Here is an 18745-nt window from a genome sequence, read left to right as displayed (position 1 = left end):
GAGATAGATGCGAAGAGAAGGAAAGGCCACCCATGGGAGCACAGAGCCAACCTGAGCAACTTTAAGTATGTTCAGGAACATTTTTCAAGCCCTGGCATACGGGGAGGAGGACGTGACAGAGAGATCAGACCTCCTTACGGAGTGAACTCAGACCCCCAAACTGAATCCTGCTAGCAGGGACACCCACCCTTACAACTTCCATTGACAGCGGCAAGTTTGGAGATGGCCAGGCAAAAGTGGTTTTGCTTTGCTGTTTTACAGAGCCAGGGAGGGGACACCCCAGCAAGGCATTTAGTTCCCTGAGGATCACAGGAGGGCTCTTCCTGCTATCCCTGAGGGCTGATCACCCTTACCCCTGAATACCTTCACACTCTCTACCCAGCATTGCCCAAACCATCATGATATCCCAGCTATGCCTTGAAGGGGCCCTAGTCAGCAGAACACACTACAGGACACCCTACCATGTGACCACACCATAATCTACCCTTTCACTTCCCGCTTGAATACCTCACTGCGCTTGCTGCTCTAAGAATCAGGGACAAACCACATGTATGTATGTTGTCATCTAGGACTTGGATGTCTGATTTTTTTTAATGATGATGTTCATTAGATGAGCCAGCAAAAAGGGGAGGGAAGGAGGGAGGGGAGGAGGGAAGGGAGGAGGGAGGGGAGGAGGGAGGGGAGGAGGGAGGAGAGGAAGGAGGAGAGGAAGGAGGGAGGGAGAGAGGGAGGGAGGGAAGGAGGGAGGGAGGGAGGGAGGGAGGGGAAGAGGGAGGGAAGGAGGGAGGGAGGGGAGGAGGCAAGGAGGGAGGGGAGGAGGGAGAAATTCAGAAACCCACAGGCTTCAGTGCACGAACCCACCACCAAGTATCAGAAGAAGCTCACAGCGCATGGCGTGCCTTACAGCCCACCGAGAACAAACCCCCTAGTCAGTGGCTTGATCTCTACTAAGAAGGGCTAGTGTAAGAACTAATGCAGGCTCCCGGTCAGAAGCAGCTCCTGCGAGGCACAGGGGAAGCGCCTGAGCCGAGTAAAATGACTCTTAGGGCCACTGACTTAATGTAAAGTCACTGCTCGGGGCTTAGGGCTGACTGCTGGCTACCTCTGGACCCAGGTTGGTTCCTAGGTTCCTGGCACAGTCAAACCCATAAAGATCTGAGGGGGTGACATGGGATGGCCCTGGGGGGGAGGGGACAGTTTGAGGAAGGAGTGGTTCTTCTTACTGTCATTTCTACATTGAAAAACAATACAGGATCCAGAGCAGGGAGAAAGGAAGGAAGATGGCCTACAGTCAGGAGATAGAATATACAGACAACCCAGAGAAGGTGCTCTTGGAACTGAAGTGGCCTCTTACCCTTTCTCCAGGGTCACCCATTTGGCCAGTAGGACCCGTAGTTCCTGGAGGTCCTGGAAGACCCTGCAATTAAAATAAAGTCAAGACAGAGTTTCAGACCTGGCTCAGGGCAAAGATCTTCTCCTTTAGTTAAGCAAGAGCAGAAGCGGGGCAGGGAAGCACTCGCCTGCGTATCTGCAAAAGTGAGGAGCCTCTAACTTTCTACCCAGGAGATTCCCCCCATAGTTCCTCCCACAAGTCAGAGGCTAATAAAACCAGACACTCACAGCAGGGCCTTCAGGGCCAGGGGGCCCCTCTATCAGCATTCCCTGCAGAAAGGAAGAAAAAGGGGACATCTGAGATCAGGGGCCCAACCCAGCTTCCAAACTGGGTAGACAACAGTCCATAGATTTACAACAGTCAGCCAAGAAAGAGCTCAGTCCGTCCTGCTAGGGCTCCTGGGCAGTGGGCTGTGCTGGGAGCACACTTTGTCTTTGCATTCTAAGCCATAGCAGACTCCAGGCAGTGATCAGGCTCCCCTCAAACACAACTTTGACAAAAGCACCACAATTTGCCATAATGAGAGAGCAGACCCCAAACACAACTCCTGTCTTTACTATCTACCTGAAGAGTATCCAGAAGGGCAGAATAGACCCCAGGCCCAGGTAGACTGTTGAAGGCTAAGGAAAAAAGCTAGGAAGACCGGGGATAAAGCCTCCTATTGTCCATTGGCTCTGTCTTGAAAAGAGGGCTTTTCTGATCTGGGATCTGTATTTCTGGATGCCCTCTTTCAAAAAGAACCCCCAGATTTCTCTTGGTCTCCCTACCACCACCAACTCAGAACACTGAATGCTCTGAGTCCCATGTATACTTTAGGAGAGAGGAGCTGTGCTTGGGGCAAAATCCACACAAGAGGCCAGTGGGGCTGGTACTCAAAAGTCTGGCAGGCTTTGGGTAGGTAGCTGCAGGACCTGTCGAGACATTTGCATGTTTGCAGGATAGGCACGTGTGAGGCAGGCATAGTGCCTCCCTATTCAAGACTTGAGGAATAATGGAGTGAGTAGCTGGAGGCCTTGGTCCTGGGCCAGGTCCCTTTCTAGTCTCCCAGCCAAAGGAAACTAGGAATGGCCATCCTCCTGGGATAACGGATGCCAGAATGCCTCAGATATGTCTTTGAAAGCCCACAACTCTCTTGTCAAACTTGGGCTTCGCTTTGACAAATGAAAAGAGACCTACTCAAGTGTAGGTGTGAAGCCCTGGCAGGCTGGTCCCCACAGCTAAGGAGTAGGGGGTGAGGTGAGGTGCAACTGACCATGGGCTGCAAAGTGCATCCCACACACCCACACACACACACAAGCCTTATCCACACTGCCCATGGGGTCCTCTGGTCTCTGGGAAGCTGTACACCATGTTTACACAGATGCGCCGAGGAGAAATATTGTGCGTGCGATGTACACAGGGAAGCCATCCAAGCGGCTCATCTTCCCAGTTCCCAGTTCCTCTGACAGGCAGCTGGGAAGACTCAGAAGCTGGGAAGGGAGATTAAGGGGAACCACTGCAGGGCCCAGGAGACAGCAGCTGTCTTTCCAGATACACACACTGTTGTTTTGCAGAGTGGGGGTAGCATTGCTGGATCTCACAGGAGGCCAGTCCTGGATCACCCAGGTCAGAATAAAAAGGAAGGCATGTGGCTAGAGGAACCAGCCTGGTCCCATAGCCTTCTGAGGCATGCTATCCCTACTCTGTACCTTACCAACCCACCCACCACCAAATGCACCCAGGCGTGGAACTACAGGGGACGGTCTCTGTGGCTACAGGGCTGCATTGACTGGTAGCCTGTCAGAAGTAAACTCAGCTACCCTTGCTAACTCCTAACACAGCCACGCAATGCAGCCCCATGCTCACACCATGACACTGGGTGGCAGACTCAGTTCTTCACTGAATACACTTCAGGAATGTCAAAGCATCCTGCTTGAGAGCTGCAGAGATGGTTCAGTCAATAAAGTGTGCGGGCATGAGAACCTGAGTCTAGATTCCCAGTATCCAAACAAAACAAAACAAAACAAACCCTAAAAGCTAGGCATGGTGGTGTGCACCTGTAACTGGAGACCGGTGGAGCACTGGAGCTCACTAGCCCAGCAGTCTAGCCAATTACTGAGCTCACAACCATCATAATTCCAGGTGGCGCCCTCTTCAGGAGGCTGAGGGCACCTGTGCATATACAGCAGACACATACTAACCTTTTTATTTAATATAACATATTAACATTAACATATTAACATTTATTTAATATTGACATATTAACTTTTTTTTAATCTTTAGAAAATAAAGTGGAGAACAATTGAGAAAGTCAGCTGACGTCTACCTCTGGCATCTGCATATATATATATATATATATATATATATATATATATATATACATACATCCACAGGCATGCCCTCTACATACCCATACCAAAATGCATACACATGTACACACACACACACACACACACACATCAAAATAAAAAGCTGTGCCGTTTTGTTACTTTATATGGTTAAACAAAACTCAGAAACAGAAGACCTCAGGCTTAGCCAAACTGAAGATGATTGTGTTCTGTTCACCCTGTAGCCTAGCCTAGCCCAGAGCTCAGGTCCTCCGCCTCAGCCTTCCTGGTATCACAGGTATGTGCTGTCATTTGCAGCTCCGATCCTCAACGGTGGTCCATCTATCTGCTAAGCAGAACTAAAAGGAACAACAGAGTCTGGGGCTGCGGCTCACATGGCAGAGATGACCTAGCAAACCCAAAGCCCTGGGTTTGAACTTCAGCACTGTAGTTACTGGGTATGATCTGCAATCCCAGGACTCAGAAGAGGAAGGAGGAAGAAGCAGTTCAAATTCATCCTCAACTACATAGCAAGGCTAGCCTGGGATACTTGAAACACGGTCTCAAAAACAAACAAACAAAAAGCCAGGAATGGCTTGGGATCCAACAGGTAAGAAAGGTCAGTGACCCCAACGTGGGCTGATGCCGGGGACATTGCTAGATCTTCCTCATCTCAGCCAAGCCAGATCTGTCCTTTTGAGGAACCCCTTGCCTTGCTGACAAATGAGAAATGAACCTCTGAGGGAAAGGCCTGCCAGGTCCTCCTGGATGCAGAGATGGACTGGACCGAGCCTGTGCCCAGCAGTTGTTGTAAACCCATTCTGTGGGACAGGTGTGGGGGACAGGATAGCAGCCACCCCAACAAAGGGCAGGGTGTGCACCACCAGTCCCCACGGCCTCCATCTGTTTATGTATGGCTAAGACTGTGGAGACATCTGGCGATTCTCCAGGCTGACAATTCCAAATGTTTATATTTTTCTCCATGGGGACTCACCAAAGGCCCTGTGGACACTCTGAGGAAGCTGGGAAGAAGCAGGCATCAGGAGGGGGTGGGGCCCTTCTGTAACTGCCTCCAGATGGCTTGTGCTATTTCCAGAGAAGAGGAACTGGACCATCTAGAGACAGTGTCTCGCAGATCACCTCTACATTCTCAGTGCTGTCTCTGGCCCACCGTCACCCACAGTCTTCCTCAGGGAAGCCCTCTAGTGGGACTCTCTCCGTGCTTCTCACTGCTCCAAGAACTGGGGTGCCAACTCCACACACAATAAGCTTAAGCCTTATTCAAAGGTATGACCCAACCACTTCTGAAACTGGGGACCAACCTTGAAACCCACAGAGCCTCAGGTGCCTGCCTTCCCTGGACTCCCACTGCCCTGACTCAGGAAAGATGCCCCTCTTAGTGAAGCACCAGAGACCATCAATGGGCTGCAAGTGATGGCCAAGTCCACCTGGAACCAAGCCTAGATGAGGTTGTACTCTAAAAAGGTCAAGCATAGCAGGGGGCATCTGTGCTGCAGCCTTCCTCTGGTGTAGAAGAGAAAAGCCTAAGACATGTTCTAGGGGATAAGTCTGCTCCAGTCCCTTAGGAAGCTCCTCTTCAGGACTGTCCTTCTCCCGTGAACATGAACTTGGGTTGATATTTCTCATGAGATTGAGCAAAAAGCCCTGGGTTGGGCTAACCTTATGCTCTGTGCCCTTTGCTGTGCGCAATCCATGCCCTGTTTGTGCCCTGATCCTACCAGCTCAGGTAAGGATTCTCTTCTTTGGACCCACAGAGAGATCTGGGAAGGGATCTGAGAAGAGGTTTTGCATCCCTGGGCTCACTGCCAGGGGGAGCCGGGGGAGCCAGGGGCACGGGTAGCAGGCAGAGACCTTGGAACCGGGAAGAGGCCTCCATCCAAGGCTCCCCTCGGCTAGAAGAGGCCAAGCCAGGAAGCTTGCCCTGGCCTACTGGCCTACTAAGCACTGCCAAGCAAGGCTCTTTCCCTGCAAGAGGGTGGGGGCCGCATGAGGCTGGTTCTCTCTCCTAAGAAGCCGCAAAGTCACGTTATAAACTCAGTCCCGGGAGCTGATCCTGGCAGTGGAGCAGACAGCTGTTCAGCCTTGCAACGGCCATGATGCAGGACGAGCTTCCTCCCGTGGGTACTCACAGGACGCGAGGATGGATGACCTCAGGGCCAGCTCCTCTGGCAAAGCCAGTTCTGAGTCCACATTCCCATGTCCACCAAGCCCAGCTCAGCTAATCACACGGCTTTCTGTTGTCTGGGGCAAAGACCCTGACCTCAGCATATCTGAGGCCCAAGCAGGCCGCAGCACCTAGCTGAACAAGGATGCCCTAGACAAGGCCAGGCTTCCACAAAACTCTGACCAGGCCCTTGTGCTAACTTACCCAAGATTCCATGGCCCAGTGGCACGGGGCTTTTCTCAAGGGGGAATTCTACCTCAGAGCTGCTTATGTTCCCTTGGCATGGCTTCAGATCTTTCCTGTCGCAGCAAACAGGCTCAAATGGAGGCATTGAGAGCACAGAGAGGTGAAGTCCTCAACTAACTGCCCCCTGCCTGCTACCCTCACTAGGAATTTCCCACCCAGCCCTTGGCCCAGCCTCAATCTCATAGTCTGTGTCCCTTCTCTTGAGGACATCTCTGCAGAGGTGCTCTGGCCTTTGTGATCAAACTCTAGAATATTCCCTGACCCCTAGAGCGTCTCCCAAGAACCTGTGATACAGAGGCTATAGACTACATGGAGGTGGCTTCTTGTAAGGCCTGGTAGGCAGACAGTGGGACCTACAGTCTGGTCACACCCTACAAACCATCATGAGCTTGGTAGAAAACACCACAGCTCACACACACACACACACACACACACACACACATACACACACCGACCACCACCACCACCAACAACAACAACAGAAATCCTTACCGGCTCAATGATGGCTGGTTCTCCCTTTTGCCCTTTCTCACCTCGGGGTCCTCCAATCTGGGGGTGGGGGTGGGGGTGGTGTGAAGATTCCAGAGGAAAAATGGGAAAAGGAAAGGAAACAGAAAATCCACATGACACAAAACTTGTGCAACACCAGGGTGCTCCCCGCAGCTAGGCCTCTGTTCTCACGACCGGAAGGAGGACAGCAAGCTGGACTAGCCCTCCCATCCCCCATCCATGTATACACCAGCACAGTCAGACAATGAGGCACAGGTGACCATAAGGGAAGTCAGAGAGGCTCCTTTAGAGAATGAAGCTCAGTCAAAAATGGTGGCACACGCCTTTAGTCCCAGAACTTGGGAGGCAGAGGCAGGGGGATCTCTCTGAGTACCAGGCCAATCTAGTCTACATAGAGCGTTTCTGGACAGCCAGGGCTACATAGTGAGACAGTGTCTCTAATTAGTTAATTAATTTATAAATGAAATGCATGGCAGCCCGTGTCACTCTTGCCTCCCTCAGTCACTCTCAGACTTCTGGAAGTGCTGGCCCCGTCCCACCACCTAGATGCCCTGGGTAAGAGAGGGTGAGTCTCTTACCCCCTCATAGATGGTGTCCTGGTTAGCCGGCATGCCTGGTCCTATCTCTGATGGAGAGACACTGGAGTCGGAATCGGGGTCAAAGTACGGGTCATAGTAGTTTTCCTCTAGATTCTTGATGGTTTCCTCAGTGAACTCGCCACCTAGGTCATCCTTCCCTTCCCCTGGAGATGAAGCTGGCTGTAGATTAAGGGAGAGAAGTGGCAGGGTCACTCAGGGAGACTGGCTACATGTAGGCTCTGCCTGGCCAGAGGCAGCTCAGTAGGCTGAGCCCAGCACTTCCTGCATCCAGCATCCTGCGGCCCCACTACAGGACACGGAAAGCTAAAGCCCCTGGGGGAAGACCTGTGGCCCCCACCTGGGCCCTGCACTCCTCCCAGGCACCTTGGGGATTGTTCCCCAGACTACTCAAGACATTATGATGAGACAGGGCAGGAAGGAGCAGGGTGTCCCTCAGAGCTGGTTCCATCCCTGGGGAGCTCTGCGTTCAGTTGCTGGTTAGAGTTTGCACACTGGACACCTTTCTAATAGTTCTTTAGAATATGTTCTTTAGAATAGTTCTTTAGAATATGTTTAGAATATGTCTAAAATGTTCTTTCTAATAGTTAAGAACAGGGTGGCCCATGAGATTTATTGTGGTAACATGGGTAACCACCAAAGACGTTCATGGGTGGAACTTCTGTACCCCAAAACTACAGAGTTTTCTGAGCTACCCTGAGAGCAAGCCCACAGACATATTCTACCCCTTTTTCAGGGCAACTGAAATAAACTCAGAAATGTCAATGGCTTCTAAACCACACTCAACCCTTCTACAGAGGACTCAGAGCCAGGGTGCAGATTAAGGGAGAGAAATGGCAAGGAAGGCCACCCAAGGAGGCCCATGCTCTTGGCAGTGACCCCGAGGCACACGGCCTTTGCGCCTTCTCCACCCCTGCCCCTAGATCAAGATAAACGGAAAGGAAGGCAATTACATTGGAGGTGTTGGAGGTAATGGTGGTACTGGTGGGGACCTCGGCCCCTGAGTCAGGGTTGGTGGGCTGGTCGGGGTTCTCCACACCCTCGCCATAGCCGAAGTCTTCGTATGGCGATGGGGTGTAGTAGTCATCAGTGGGCACGTAGTCGTAGTCCCCGATCCCCAGACTGTCCTCCTTGCCTGCCGGGTCACTGGTCTCAGGCACTGTAGGGGCTTCGGGTGGGGGCTGGGTATGCTCCTGTGGGCAGAGGGCAGAAAGAGGCAGTCAGGGGACCTGGATCCAGGATTTCCCAAGCTCCCCTCCTTCTAGTACAATAATGAACAGCAAAGTGTGGGCATCATGTTTAGCCAAGGCCCTCCATCCATTCCTTGAAGGCAGAGAAAACGGGGGAGGCTGCCGTCACATGTGCACCAGGTACCAGGAGTGCCGTGAACTGATGGAGGGCCACCAAGTGACACCCCAGGAAGTGTCCAACCACAGCTTATGCTTCCATGTGTGTGCTTGGGGATGGGGTGGCCTCTCACCCTGTAGCCCAGGCCAGTCTAGAACTCATGTTTATCCTACTTCAGCTTCCCACGGGACACGATTATAGGTATGTGACACAATGTCCATAGCCTCTGACTATCAATCCTGTGGACTGGAAGGGCCAGGAACCTCCCCAGCCCAGCCCAGTCCAGATCAGACCTCAGGAACCTCCGTGGTTTCTCTGGCGGCTTCCACTGGCTTCTGCGTGGGGGCAGACTCCTTCCCTGGGTCTTCAGGGTCTTCATAATATGGATACTCATAGTAATAGGTCTCACCCTCTCCTTCTGGGTACTGAAGTCAACGGTGCCCATATGGAGAAGGAAACAAATGTATTACCAGAACAACCTGTCAACCGCCTTGCCCAACTTGGGTGGAAAAGCAGACACCATAAGGCACTGTCAGGTCCCAGGGGTCCTCAGGGCTCTTGCCTCAGCCTCTCCCCAGAAGCCTAGCATTTGGATGGATGACTCCATACATTCTTGAGTGGGGTCAGCAAAAGCTGAGCCCTAAAAGTGGTTCCATGTGACCCACAGAAATCAAACCCAGACCAGCAAAGTTGACCTTTAGCCCCAAAACATGGGTACCCAGTGAGAGGGGTTCACAGTCACCAACAGGCACTCTGTCCTCAAATACAAACCAGGGACCTGGTGTGAGTTGGAGGAGGGCCCAGGGGATGAGGAGAGTGGCCCAGCAGACTGGGAAATGAGGACAGGACAAAGGAGACAGACATGGCTGCCCTTTAGAGTTACTGCTTCTCTGGGAGTCAGGACCACTATACATAGGGCTGAGCATGCCCTATTATAACATTTCAGGTGCCCATGAGGGAATGCACCAAGCTTTAAAAAAACAACCGAGGCTACAGTCTGAGGGCAAAGGACGCCTCAGGATGTGTGTGGAGAGCTAAGGGACACAGTTGTTGATGGCACTCCCTTGATAGACTTGATCAAGGTGTGTGTGGAGGCGGGGGGAGCTCCTCTGTGGTAAGGTGGATCTGATGTCATCACTGCTTCCCCTACAGTGAAAACTGGGTCCTGTGGCTTCCAGAATCCTTTATCATCACAATCCTACTGACGCTGTACCATCCAGGGGTTCCGCCTGTGCTGCCACCATGAACTCACATATTCATCTGGGTTAGGGTCCTGTGATTGTGGTGTGTCAGGGACCGCAGTGTCACAGTCGGGGCTGTAGTGCTCACAGTAATCGTAGGCAGCTCGGTGGTCGGAAACGAAGAGCAACTGTTGGATGTCACCCTGCAAAAAGACAGAGCTCCTGAGCAAACGGTACAGATACTCATGGGGATCTGGGGACCCAGGGCCCAGCCTGATGCCCTCAAGAAGAGCTATCCTTAGGGACACACTTCTTCCCAGCAGGTGCAGCTCTGAAGAGCTCCTTAAGCTAGACTGGCCCACCCAAGAACTAACCCACTCGTCTCCCCACCCATTTACCTGCCCACCTATGCACTTATCACCTTTCCATTCCTCCAGTATCTGACCATCTACTCTTCACCTTCCCACCCATCCATCCACTAACCTTTTCATCCATCCACTCGTCCATCCATCTAATCACCTACCCTCCACTCACCATCCATCCATCCATCCACTTACCCACCCACCAATCTGCTCATCTACCCTTCAATTAATCAACCCTCCATCCATCTATCCACCTTTTCATCTAGCCAGCAGCCCTCCAGCCAGCCAGCCACTAACCTGCCCATCCATCTACTTATCTATCCTTCTACCCAACAATTCACTCATCCATCCATCCATCCATCCATCCATCCATGTATCCATCCATCCATCCACCCGTCCATCCATCTTCCAAATACCTCAAGCACACTTGCTAGCTTGGTGCTCACAGTTACTGCAATTACCAAGTATAAATGCACCTGCCCTAGGTTCAGGAGGGCATGTCCCTGTCACCATCAGCCTCCAGTAGTGAGGGGGTATTTCTTTAAGATGCAATACTTGCTTTTTTTTATTGAGTTAAACATGGAATTACCATATGACCCAGCAGTTCCAAACCTGGAAACTAGAACAAAACTGGAAAAATTTTCCCCAAGTCATTTTACCTGTAAATGTGAAAAGGGGACCTCGGGCTAACACACCCATGCATGCACACACACACACACACACACACTTGTGTGTGTGTGTGTGTGTATACACACATACATACACACACATATCTATATATACATACTCACATATATGCATACACACTCATACATAATACATACACAAATGCACATTTATATACATACATATACACATACACAATATGTATATACATAATACACACATATATACACACACAGCATATATACATACACACACATACATTCTCTCTCTCACTCCCCTCTCTTTCTCTCTCTCTCTTTCTCTCCCTCTCTCTCTCTCATAGTCAATAGCCCCAGAGTGGTAGCACTTCGTGTCATCCAAAGATGACAGGTAAGTGGAATGCAATGATGAATTTCACAGGTACAAGTCATAGCCCAGATGACCCCACAAAGCTGAATCTGGAACTTTCCAGCTGCTCAGGAGAGACCTGCTCACAGAGCAGCTGGGCTCACAGAATCACGCACTACACTTTTTCTCGTGGAGACCTGCAGACAGTGTAAGATGGAGAGCCCACGAAGACCATGAACACAATGTGCACACACCCTCCTCAGAAAACCAAAAGCCAGCTTGAGACAGGGGCTGGGTCCTCCCAGCCCATCAGACTTTTCTGGTGATGGTGACAAGGAATGAGAGTGTTTCCATTTACTGAGTACAGGGTAAGGGAGCTGTTCATGGCCTCCCACTGTGGCCATTGCAGTATGCCCACCAACCCCCATTCAACAGCCCACGACAGTAAGGCAGCAGCCGGTGAGGCGAGGCCTGCTGAGGTGTTCCACAAGGGTCCAGTGATTTCCTGCCAGTGGGCTCAGGGCCGGGGCAGAAAGTGCCAGAACATTCTAGCCCTCTGAGGACCACAATGGAAATAGCACAGTAAGCAAAGGTAAGCCAGGGCTGTGTCAGGTATGGAGTTCTCCATGCTTGGAGTCCATTCCTCAACACGGCACTACCGTCATCACTATACTTTAATATATTACACTATACTGGAATAGAATATGTAATATATTCTGGTTAAGGAAGGCTTAGTCTGAAACTTTCCAGCAATAAGCTGCAGGGACAGGGCCTATGTGCCGTCTGGAAGACAGCACAGTCTCTCAGGTTTATTTTGGGCTTTTTCTCCATCCCAGGTAGAATTGCTACCCCCACCCTGGTTTCCAAAGCCTCTGTATGGGCTGTACACTCTCTAGCTGGGCTCCACAGTGGTGGATCTGCAGTGCTGGGTCCCCATGGCCATGAAAAGTCACCCAAAGTGTGGAAGAAAGGGGTCTCCCAGCACATTTCAATGATTGCTCTCTGCTCAGAAGACCCAGATAAGGGGATTGTGGGGTTCCTACCAAAGCACAGCAGGCTGCAGTGTCTGCCTCTACCACTAGTTCAGAGCTGGAGGAGGGACGATAACTGCAGGAACCCCAACTTTCAGTGGCACAGGGACAGAGAGTACTCCACACACAGGCACTTAGGTGTGGAAACTAGCCAGCTCTTCGGCTGTGTGGCCTGGAGCCTGTCTGAGATTTGCTTTTTCTCTGTGAAAACTGAGCACAAAATAAACAATATCCACTTTATGTGATGCTGCGGAGGCCATGGTCCTCCAGGCAAACTGGCATAACGAAAGTGTCCAATAACAAACCTGGGTATCGGTGACAGGCGAGTGCAAGAGAAATGTCCTCAGGGGACAGTAGGATACGGAACTGCAGGGGGCGGGGCCAGGAGAGGACTCAGGTAGGATGAAGAACAGAGAGAATTAGACACTTGATAAATGGGCGAGGATCAGACCACAGGGATCAGCAGAAAAGTCACAGGGCCAGAAGGAGAGGCTCAGAGGGAGTCAACAGTAAACAGTGGGCACCCGAGACAGGAAGGACTAGGCACATTCCCGTGATTACCATGAGTGACACCCCCAGCTCTTCCTCACTGGTCTCCTCACCCATCCATTCACCCATCCACACAGTTCATCTGTTCATCCAGTCATCCATCCAGCCATGAATGCCCTCCATCCATTCATGCATATCATGCAGATAACCACCTCTCATCCATCCATTTATTAATGTCATCTATTCAGCCATCCATCATCCTTGTATATCACTTGTCCCTCCACCCATCCTGTCATCCATCTACCTTCCCATTCACCCACCCACCCATCTGCCTGCTCGCCCTCCTGCCCATCCATCTGTCCATCCATCCATCCATCCAACCATCCATCCATCCATCCATCCATCATCCATCCATCCATCCATCCATGTATCCATCCGCTAACCTGTCCATTCAAGAGCTATCACGCACCTCCTAAGTCCGAGCCACTGTGGCACACACTGCAGACGCAGCTCTGACACAGAACAGTCCCACAATGGTGTTCACATTCTGTCAGCATGGCAGATCTGCCTTGTGCTTTCCGGACAATGTCACATCCCCCCAAGATCATGTAATCATTGAGCTTCTCTTAGGACCCTATTTCTGGCAAGATCTCAGGACTACCTCTGGTCCTGAACCCACAGCTCTGCTGTGCTCTTGGGCTTGGGGGTTGGGGGGAGGGCCCTTCTTGCACAATCCAAGAAGCCCTTTATCCCTGCTCTCCATTAGGTGGAGTGTGAACTTTTCTGAGAGCTGGGCCCCAGGCTAACCTGGAGGCTAGAAGGGGCAGGAGGTCTAGATGTGGTCTCCCATCTACTGAGCCATGGCAGGGCTGGATGGGTGTGTCACCTGTAGTCACTAAGTATGAACTCATGATGGCCTTCTAGGACCTGAGAAGGAGGGTGTGGGTGTCTTGTGATCGAGGATCCTTCACCATCCCCAGCTTCTTTCTCTGAGATGAAACAGGTCTAGAACTGGGTTAAAGTGGGAGTGAATGCTCATTGACAGATGCAAAAAGTCTCGGAACACATCAAAGGCCACCCTCCCTGAACCCCAGGACTTAGTGCTACACCCTGGCCTCATTTGGAGTTTGAAAACCCCATGTAAGGATCAAGGAATTCAGTGTCCTCAAGCAAGCCTGAGTTTGTCTGAATGGCTGTGTAGGGCAGCCTCCAGTGTGGCCTACACACGGTTCTCTCTTCCCTGTACCACCTCAGCAGTCTAGATCCCAACCCGTGACGTCTATGGAAAAGGAGGGGCAGACAGTTCTTCCTGAGGTCTGCCTAGTGACTGTCAAATAAGGACTGTACTCAGGGGAGGCCACTGACCCTGATCTCAGAGTACTATAGCCTCCTTTCCATTTCTGACAAAGCATTCTGACAGAAACAAAGTAAGGAGGGATGGATTCATTGCCTTACACTTCCAGGCCACAGACCATGATTGCATAAGTGCAGGACAGGAGCGTGAAGGCACACCTATTTGCTCTTCCATGAAGCATTACCTCTGAGAGAACTCCCTCACTCACAGCTAAAGCAGAAGAGAAGCCACGGAGAATGCTGCTCACTGGTTCCCTCATAGGTACAAGCTCAGCCAGCCTGTTTGTTTTTGTTTTCTGAGACAGGGTTCCTCTGTGTAGCCCTGGCTGTCCTGGAACTCACTCTGTAGACAAGGCTGGCCTCGAACTCAGAAATTCACCTGCCTCTGCCTCCCAGGGTGCTGGGATTACAGGCGTGCACCCCCACCCAGCTCAGCTAGCTCTCTTATATAGTCTAGAACAACATGCCTAAAGAACAGAGCAACCTAACCCAGGCTAGACTCTATTATGTCAAATAACAATCAAAAACAAGCCTCACACATATGCTCATGGGCCAATCGAATCTGAGCAGCCTCTCAACTAAGACTGCTTTCTCAGGTGGCCTTAGGCTGGGTCAAGCTGACAACTGAAGCTAACATTGGGTTAACTGGTTAGTAATCCCTGAGCCCAGTGCATATGACCACCAGCTGACCCTCCACACCTGACCCCACCTCAGCAGGCAAACTCCTATCCAGACTGCAGACAGAAAAGGGCTCTTCCTCCCAGCAGGCAGGATAGCTGCTACCTCGTTTGGGCTGCAAGAAGTGGTATCTCAGTGCTCCACATCTCCATAGTACTGCTGTGCCCTGCAGTCTAGACCCCTTCCATTAGATTAGAAAGACAGCTGTGCAAGAGGCAGCAGGGGAACGGTGGTCTTGCTCACTCTTGACCCCTGGGGACAAGAGGAAGGATGGGTGAGCCTTCCTTACTTAGACCAGCCCTGGGCTTCAGCCCGCAAGGGGGTGTGGGGAACAGGGAAAACATGCACACAGCTGCCTGCTGCTGCCTGATGAGGTGTGCAGCCTGCACTGCGGCAAATGACAGCAGGGGACAGGGAGGTGAGGGGGGCAGGAGAATGGGGGTAACGGGGGTCCCAATGATCCTCTCAGTATTCTACATAGTGCCTTCCCCTACTGACATCCAGTCTAGATGCCTCTCTCCAATTCCCTGTTACTCTTCCACACCTTCTCTGAGGCCAGCAGAGGTGCCCACCGCCCTGGCTCCCTCCCTCCCATACTTATCCCCGAGGCCTGTGTTTTAAACGCCCACTCCCAAGAGAGCCTCGCAGCAGAATGGTGCATGAAAACCATGCATCTCCATTAAGCAAAATGACCTGTAGCTCAAATGTCATCCAAGTCAAATAAAATATTTCCTCTTTAAGTCCATAGCTTGACATGTAAATAAACACACTCAATGGGAGGGAGATTCGCCTTCGGGAGTCGGTGTAGCACTGGGAGTCTTCGGGATCTAGCGGCTGGGACACTGGTGGCCACCACCCCTTACAGGCTCTGCCTCTCCAGGAGCCCATGTGCAGCACATCTCTGCAATCCAGCATTGTAGTGCAGAGAGCAGGCCTGGAGTAAGGCCTTCTAACCGCCCCCCCCCCCCACACACACACACAAACTGCTAAAGACCACATGGGAAGGTCTCAGGCCTGCAGTCCAGGACACTCCTGGCTTCTAGGCGGTAAGTTGTAATTGTTCATGGGCAGCACCTGGAGGCTCTGGGTTGCTGTAAGGGTGTCAGTGTCAGCTGCCCTCCCAGAGGTAGGCTGTGGCTGCAGGTAGCCATGAACGACCAGCTGAAATGTTGGATTGGGCCCCAGGTCCTCTCTAGAGAGCCGGGCTCCCCACCCCTGCACAGAGTAACTGCCATCCAGCTTCTCACTGAGTCTCCTTTAATGTCTTATTGCTAAGTGCGCGTGCGGGGGTTGGGGGGAGATGGCAGAGCTAACCAACATAGCCCCAGCTTCTTCTTCAGATTTGCTTTTTCTCCCATTTCCACCCTGATACAAAATCCTCCCACATCCCCTTCTCCGTGAGCATGGCTCTGACCTGAGAAGCAGAGGCCATGCAGCAGTCGGGCGGTACAGTAAGCATACCAGCGCCGCCCTCCTGCTGCCAGGGAGAAAGAAGTCTCTGGTCCAGGAGTCCAGGAACTGTTTTCACAAGGCCTCCCCCATCGTCCCCACCCCATCACCTTCACCCCCACCACCCCCATTACTCCTACCCCATCACCCCCACCTCCCATTACCCCTACCCTATCACCCCTCTCCCACCACACACCCCCTTTACCCCCACTCCCATCCCCTCCATCTCCATCCCCTCCACCACCATCCCCTCCACCCCATCACCCCTGCCTCCATCACCCCTACCCCCACTGCATTTATAGGTCGGCTGGTCTAGTAGCAAGATCTCAAGTAGTCTGGTGTGTTCATAGGTATGAGCATAGATTTCCTGCACATGCGTGAGTGTGGAATCTTACGTTAGCTATAGTACATACCTGAATGTGTACACGTGCACAGGCATGACACGTGCATGCCATAGGAAGGTCCTACTAGAGAGTAACACTGAGGTAGTACCTCAGTGTCCAGGACACTATTTCCCCAAGAGCAGCTCATAGGTCCCTGTGAGCTGAACTGAGACCCCCATCCATCTCCCACATGAGCTTACATGGGGACGAGAGAACCCTGGCAGAGCAGCCCCACGCCAGATCAAGCGTTGTCCACCAACTCTCTCTAGCCCACTCAGTATCTCAGCAAAGGCACTGTTCTCCCCAGGCCTGACACTCCTGAGAGGGTGAATGGCTTCTTTTATCTTTTTGTCTCCTACACAACACAGATGTGTGACCACGGAGAAATAAGACCACTGTCACAGGCCACCCGGTGAGGAGGTTGCCTGCACCCCTCCCAGCTCCCCTAGAGCTGCTCACTTGGAGAGGTGCACACCCCACAGAGGACACCTTCTCACGGCTGAGTTACCCACACAGGCTGATACAGGGCGGGAGGCAGGCCAACCCACTCTTCTTCTACCCACAGGCCCCAGGCCAAGTCGGGCCACCACTTTGTTTAATTTCAAATGACACAACCCAGAACTGGCGCCCCCACACAGCCTGCCGATGGCAACCCTAAATCACCTGAGGAGAAGGTGTCGGTGTTTGAAAGCCACCTTCAACGCTCATGACAGCCTTTGCCTACCCTTCCCCCTTCTGTGTACAAGCTCACTTTCTGAGCCCCTTCTGAGCCTCTTCAAGCTCCTGACCCACCCCACCAGTGCCCATTGGCCATTACTGTTGTTCCAGTGTGCTGTCCTGACCGCGCAGCCATATTGGCAGCATCGTGTTAGCGGCCCCTTTTTCCGCAGAGGACAGGTCCATCTCCATTTGGACACAGTTGGGATCATGCTGTCCTTGGCGCTCAAGGAGCCCAAAGCATTTTGCTGAGCGAGTCAGTTCTGTCTCAGCCGATAATGAGGTTTAAGCCAAGCTGCATTGGGCCGAGGAAATTGCAAAGCTTTTGTTGGAGAGTCTGCAACCCTGGCGGCCATGCAGAGAACTCACAGACAGCACAGAGCTTTGCGACGCCCCTGTTGGTAACAGAAGCCTCCCTATGTCCCCCTTCCTTTCCATTCTTTGTTCTCCCTGAGGCACACCAGCCCCTACACTAACACAGTTACACCTAGCCCTCTCCAAATCCAAAGATGCTCTACAGCACCCCTACAGCAAAGGGATCCCCACAGATCTCTGCATGACTTGTGGATATCACCATCAAATTTTACCCAGACTACCCCATGCTTACAAATGGACATGTGCAAATAAGTCAAAAAATGAGCCCTTCGTGTTCCAGACTGCAGGAGAGGTGGCCCACAGTGTACTAGCCAAGTGAATCTTGAGCCCCCATGCCACACTCCATGGCCATAAGCCCTCCCCAGAACCATGCCCTAGAGCTGGTAAGGGTAGACCTCTCCAAAACACATCCAAAACACACCTAGGCACCTGTGGCCTGGACTCGTTCCCAGGACTCCTTGGATTGCTGTCACAGGTGAGGGAAAGTGGAACCAGAGGCCAGCACTGCCAACTCCTCTGGCTTCCCAGTTGAATGACACTATGTGATCTTAGGCACTTTCCCAAACCACAGCAGGCCACACTTCCTATCCATGAGGATGGAAAGAGGACTGGCCTCGGTGGTTGCCAAGGAACGGCTCAGTCCAACTTCCACAACTGGAGCAGAGCACGACGTGTTTCCAACAGCAGTGAAGGATTGCAGAGCCAGGCCACACAGTCTCATGCCAGGTCCCCACAGGTTCAGGGCACGCCCAGTCAGCAGGCCAGGGTGACTTCCATAGGCCCAGAGCAGAGCAGTTGGGTGCCGTGGGGCGCTTTCCCTGCTCTATGGTGTCCTCAGAAGTTCCCTGTAGACAGGCCATAGATTCTGGCTTTCGGGGGCGGGGGAGGGGGGACCTCACCAGTCGTATTTAAAATCCTACATTGGTATTATTGCTTACGGGCTACCCGGGATGGAAACAAAAAAGTATCTAAGCCAGGGGTAGGGGACCTGAAAACACTGCTTCAGGGTTTTCAGTATGGCTGTGGAGAGTGGGCTGAGCTGTGTTCACAGGAGAATTAAGGAAACAGCTTCAAGTGGTCAAATGCCTTCTTGCTGTCTTTCCATGGATCCTATCAAGGGTGTATGGTTTAAAGGCATCATTGGGAAACAA

The 18745-nt window shown here is 52.0% G+C and overlaps 1 protein-coding gene across 2 annotated transcripts in view; it reads right to left on the bottom strand.

Moving 5' to 3' along the window:
* The window catches only part of Col5a1 (collagen type V alpha 1 chain), a 151374-nt gene that overhangs the window by 79875 nt on the left and 52754 nt on the right, over positions 1-18745 (bottom strand). For both annotated transcript variants that reach the window (XM_052181959.1, XM_052181958.1), the window contains exons 5-11: positions 9836-9967; positions 8877-9008; positions 8190-8429; positions 7219-7398; positions 6623-6679; positions 1621-1662; positions 1355-1417 (exon numbers count right to left, since the gene is read on the bottom strand). In XM_052181959.1, the coding sequence (XP_052037919.1) occupies positions 1355-1417; positions 1621-1662; positions 6623-6679; positions 7219-7398; positions 8190-8429; positions 8877-9008; positions 9836-9967 (846 nt within the window). The remainder of the gene's footprint in view (positions 1-1354; positions 1418-1620; positions 1663-6622; positions 6680-7218; positions 7399-8189; positions 8430-8876; positions 9009-9835; positions 9968-18745) is intronic.

The sequence above is a fragment of the Apodemus sylvaticus genome, chromosome 5, assembly GCF_947179515.1.
Source record: "Apodemus sylvaticus chromosome 5, mApoSyl1.1, whole genome shotgun sequence".
In the NCBI taxonomy this organism is placed as follows: domain Eukaryota; kingdom Metazoa; phylum Chordata; class Mammalia; order Rodentia; family Muridae; genus Apodemus; species Apodemus sylvaticus.
This window is presented reverse-complemented; position numbering and strand designations above follow the sequence as displayed.